The 4,994-nt window shown below is 39.6% G+C and overlaps 1 protein-coding gene across 8 annotated transcripts; it reads right to left on the reverse strand.

The window, feature by feature from the left end:
* Positions 1-206: 206 nt before the first annotated feature.
* On the reverse strand, positions 207-2,508 carry LOC118476932 (26S proteasome non-ATPase regulatory subunit 4 homolog). 8 transcript variants are annotated; one of them, XR_004857789.1, is made up of 5 exons: positions 1,728-2,478; positions 1,184-1,413; positions 876-973; positions 718-786; positions 271-414 (listed from the first exon to the last, which is right to left on the reverse strand). XR_004857789.1 is itself a non-coding variant. In XM_035967307.1 (5 exons), exons 3-5 carry the CDS (start codon positions 963-965, stop codon positions 349-351), a joined length of 225 nt encoding a protein of 74 aa, XP_035823200.1. In that variant the 5' UTR covers positions 966-973; positions 1,184-1,413; positions 2,291-2,478; the 3' UTR covers positions 271-348. The 8 variants fall into 8 exon arrangements, 7 of the variants coding, with proteins under 7 accessions (XP_035823197.1, XP_035823201.1, XP_035823202.1 ...); XM_035967307.1 differs by having other exon boundaries at positions 2,291-2,478; XM_035967304.1 differs by having other exon boundaries at positions 207-414; positions 876-1,428; positions 1,728-2,490.
* Between the last annotated feature and the right edge of the window lie 2,486 nt (positions 2,509-4,994).

Below are 4,994 nucleotides of genomic sequence, written 5' to 3' on the forward strand. Positions count from 1 at the left end.
AACCGTAGGTTGCTGTACTATAGATTTAGCAACCAACAGTAAGTCGTCATACTATACATTTAGCAACCAACAGAAAGTCGCCCTTTTTACAGTTGTTATTAATAAAAATATACATTTAATTAAGCACCACAAATCACAGATTTTTATACACGAATCATAAAGACATACACAATTAATCAGTATACCACAGTCATAGATCCATCACATAAACACAAAAGCACCACAATTATATATTCACAAAAGTATCACAATTATAATATCATTCACAACTAGATCAATTACAGATAGCTAGCTAGATCATTCACAAAAGCTCCAGAGATGATCAGTCACAAAAGCACCACAGCGACATCACTCCAGCTTGAAGCAGTTCTTCTCGTCTTCTGTTTTGTCTAACTTGTCTTCCTTCTTCTCTTCCTGTTTAAGAAGAGAAATAAAGAAACCTTCATATTTCCACATACATGCATTACTAGACTAGTCAAGATTCGTGTATTTGCATACATGCACCACAATTATTAAATCTTGCAATGGTTTTTTTAGGTGTGCATAGCCATTACTTGCATATACTAACTGTGTATTTGCATGAAGATTTGGTGATAGATAATATATTTATTCTTATTTAGTCAAGGTGAAGCTGAACAATGCTATAGTCTAGAGGCAACATGAATTTCATTGCATCACAATACAGAGACCTTCACTGGAACCCAAAAAAGAACATACCTCTCCCTGGCTGTGCAATGATGCCAGCAAATCTTTAATAGATGGATCATTGGGATCAACACCAGGAAGCTGTTATTTTACACATAAAAGGGCCAATAAATTATTGAAGCTGCAGCTAAAATGTACCTGTATGCCATTAGTTTAAGAATAATACATACCGAATTAAGGATAGATGACACAAACGTTCTGTCTTCAAACACCTTACTCATATCAGTGTCACTGGACATGTTTGCATCCTGGACAGACATTTGAAGAGCTACATATAAACATCAGTGTCACTAGAAAGCAGTGGTTCACATAATCCTCCGATCCCATGGCTGCGCTTCAATGGACCCGGAAGAACCAGTCTCTCACCCGCCGCTGGGCCCGGAAGAACCAGTCTCTCACCCGGAAGAACTCCAACAAAACTAAGGAGATAAAAAAAAGGACTGCTGCTACAATGGACCCGGAAGAACCAGTCTCTCACCCGCCGAATCACATCATTTTACAGACAAAATCCTCCGATCCCATGGCTGCGCTTCAAAATCCAGCCACTCGAATGATTTCCGGAGAGAATTCGCGGCAAATTTGCTTCGAACTCAGATCTCCTTCACTGCTGACCTGATGCTTCACAGTAGGTTACCCAGCCAAGGGGCTGCTGCTTTACCGGATCCCCATGGATGAAGATGATTCTTGGCAATTATGTAGACTTCTTTACTGCGCGCAAAAAAACTGCCCCAGAATCATTACAGGTGCTCTGGCCTCCGCATGGAATTCGCGGCTAATCTCTATCCAATAAATAATATACAATACAAATAGTAGAAATGGAAAATAGAATCAGCATTTTAATTGAAAAGAGTCGTTGGTACTTGCAAGTTTGCAACATTTATAATCAATACTGCAACAGAAGATAATAGTATAAATTAAGTAAATCTTGTGATTGGAAACTTTATCAGTTATAAAGTTAAGCATTTGAGGCAGGTCAGGGCATTTTTAGTTTCAACTGATGGACAGTGATAAACTAAAAATACCTTTGGTTGTTCTTGCTTGTCACCAGCAGCAGCCAGTGCAAGATGTAACGCAGCACGAAGCAAAAAGCAGAGTCGTGGGTTAGGTTGGGCTTTGTCTACAGCTTACATGTTGTCAATTCCAATGGTTAGGAGTACTTGTTTGCAGTGAAAAGGAAAGCTTTTGTTTATCCTGGGCCTAAAATTCAAGAGGAAGTGAAACTTCTACAGTCTAGAGGAAATAAATTATCAAGCCGCACGCAGAACAATTGGCAGCAGCGACCAATTAATCGCTCCACATTGGCTCGCGCTCTCCCGTCGCCGTGAGGAGACCTAAACCCCTGGGGCGGCCACGGGCGGTTTCCTTGATCTGCTGGCTCGCCGCATCTGGCACTAGCGCACCCCTGGGGCGAGAGCTTGACGACGAAGGAGTGGAGCACCTCACGGCGGAGGTGATGAGGCCCTGGACGAGCTCAGCCTCGACGGCGGAGGAAGGAGTGGAGCACCTCACGGCGGAGCATGGGGATGGGTGCCCCGGGCGGTAGCGCGCGGGAGAAGTCAGCGACGAGGTTGGTAGGGGAGAGCACCTGCATCCGGGCCCTCGGCGAGGCCAGCGCCTCGGCAGCCGACGCGCCGCGGGGCCACCCCCCACTACGGCCACGCGCAGCGTGCACGCTGAGGATGACGAGGAGGTGGTGAGAGGGAAGGGAGAGATAGAGTCGGCGGCGGCTGGGAGAGAAGCAGGGAGCGCGGCTGCTAGTGTTAGGTAGATGGACCTCTAGTGGGCGTTAGGGTTAGGGAGGGTTTTTTTTATTTATTTCGAAATGCATTTTTAAATTACTCAAAAATTCATAAAAATTTACCAAATAAATAATAAACATTTGAATAAATTATTACGAATGCAAATAAATAATAAACATTTGAATAAAAAATTATTACCCTATTTGTCGTAATAACTAAATTCATTATTTTTAGTTGATGATTTTTATAGTGTTACAACAACTCAAATATTGCATCATCTTCCGTAGGATGCTCGCTAAACTCATCAATGTTTACTTGTTTTAATTAATTTTTAGTCACTAACATCTACAGGTACGTTTAGGCTATAAGATTTGATAGTGATCCTTGCTCTATAGCAACCCACCGCTAGTCCCCGACGACATCTATAGCGACCAACCATAAGTTGTTAAATTTCTAGACTTTTAGCGACCAACCGACCGTTGCTACAAAAGGATTTAGCGACTGACCGTCGGTCCTTAACCTTTAGCAACCAACAGTTGGTACCTAATAAGGGTCGCTAAAGATCAACCGTCGTGTAGTGGGATTTGGGTTTGGGGTCCGGTGTTTAGTGTATACGATTGAGGGTTATGGTTAAGTCTTTAGGGTTTGGGAAAATTTTATCTATCTCTAGACATTTATTAAGGCCTAGATAAAATGTATTATATCTTCAATCCAATTTAGTGGAGACCATTTAATGGTAAAAAATCCATAGGTGTAAGCATTCGGTATATAGGGTATAGGGTTTGATGTTTAGGGTTTGGGTGTTACGGTTTAGGGATTTGGGTTTGGGGTCCGGTGTTTAGTGTATACGATTGAGGGTTATGGTTAAGTCTTTAGGGTTTGGGAAAATTTTATCTATCTCTAGACATTTATTATGGCCTAGATAAAATTGTACTATCTCTTCAATCCTACTATGGTTCGGCCTAAAATTTTTCGATTTCTAGATTTTGCTACTCTTTTGGTCAAATTTTAATATAGGTTGGACACAAATCACAATCTTGGTTCTTTAGTGGAGATCATAATGGTCAAAAAGCGATATGAGTTATCCTTCGATACACAGGGTTTAAGGTTTGGGGTTTAGAGTTTCGAGTTAAGGGTTTGTGTTTTAGTGTTTAGTGTTTAGTGTTTGGGCAAATTTTTTCTGTCTCTAGACATTTATTAAGGTTTGGATAAATTGTACTATCTCTAAAATTTTACAATGGTTTGCACTTAATTTTTTTATGATCTTTGTATTTTACTATTACTTGGATTACATTTTAATATTGGTTGGACACAATTCGCATTCTTGGGTTTTTTGTGGAAACCATTTAATGCTAAAAAATGCATAGGTGTAAGCATTCGATACATAGGGTCTAGGTTATGATGTTTAGGGCTGGCGTTAGGGTTTAGGGTTAAGTGTTTGGGGTCTGGTGTTTAGTGTTTAGGGTTGAGGGTTATGATTAAGTGTTTAGTGTTTGGACATAAATCACAATCTTGGTTCTTTAGTGGAGACCATAATGGTAAAAAGCCATATGAGTTATCCTTCGATACATAGGGTTTGGGGTTTGGGGTTTAGAGTTTCGAGTAAGGGTTTGGCTTTCAGTGTTTAGGGTTCAGGATTTATGGTTTGGCCAAATTTTTTCTGTCTCTAGACATTTATTAATGTTTGGATAAATTGTACTATCTCTAAAATTTTACTATGGTTTGCACTTAGTTTGTTTATGATTTCTGTATATTACTATTACTTGGTTTATATTTTAATATTGGTTGGACACAAATCACATTCTTGGGTTTTTGGTGGAAACCATTTAATGGTAAAAAAATCCATAGGTGTAAGCATTCGATACATAGGGTTTAGGGTTTGATGTTTATGTTGGACACAAATCACAATCTTGGTTCTTTAGTGGAGACCATAATGGTCAAAAAGCCATATGAGTTATCCTTCGATACTTAGGGTTTAGGGTTTGGCGTTTAGGGTTTCGAGTTCAAGGTTTGGGGTTCAGCGTTTAGTGCTTAGGGTTAAAGATTTAGGATTTGGGCAAATTTTTTTGTCTTTACACATTTATTAATGTTTGGATAAATAGTACTATCTCTACAATTTTACTATGGTTTGCCCTTAATTCTTTATGATTTGGATTTTAGTATTACTTGGTTTACATTTTAATATGGGTTGGACACAAATCACATTCTTGGGTTTTTAGTGGAGACCATTTAATGGCAAAAAATCCATAGGTGTAAGCATTCGGTATATAGGGTTTAGGGTTTGATGTTTAGGGTTTGGGCGTTACGGTTTAGGGATTTGGGTTTGGGGTCCGATGTTTAGTGTATACGATTGAGGGTTATGGTTAAGTCTTTAGGGTTTGGGAAAATTTTATTTATCTCTAGACATTTATTAAGGCCTAGATAAAATTGTACTATCTCTTCAATCCTATTTAGTCGAGACCATTTAATGGTAAAAAATCCATAGGTGTAAGCATTCGGTATATAGGGTATAGGGTTTGATGTTTAGGGTTTGGGTGTTACGGTTTAGGT

The sequence above is a fragment of the Zea mays genome, chromosome 4, assembly GCF_902167145.1.
Source record: "Zea mays cultivar B73 chromosome 4, Zm-B73-REFERENCE-NAM-5.0, whole genome shotgun sequence".
Taxonomy (NCBI): domain Eukaryota; kingdom Viridiplantae; phylum Streptophyta; class Magnoliopsida; order Poales; family Poaceae; genus Zea; species Zea mays.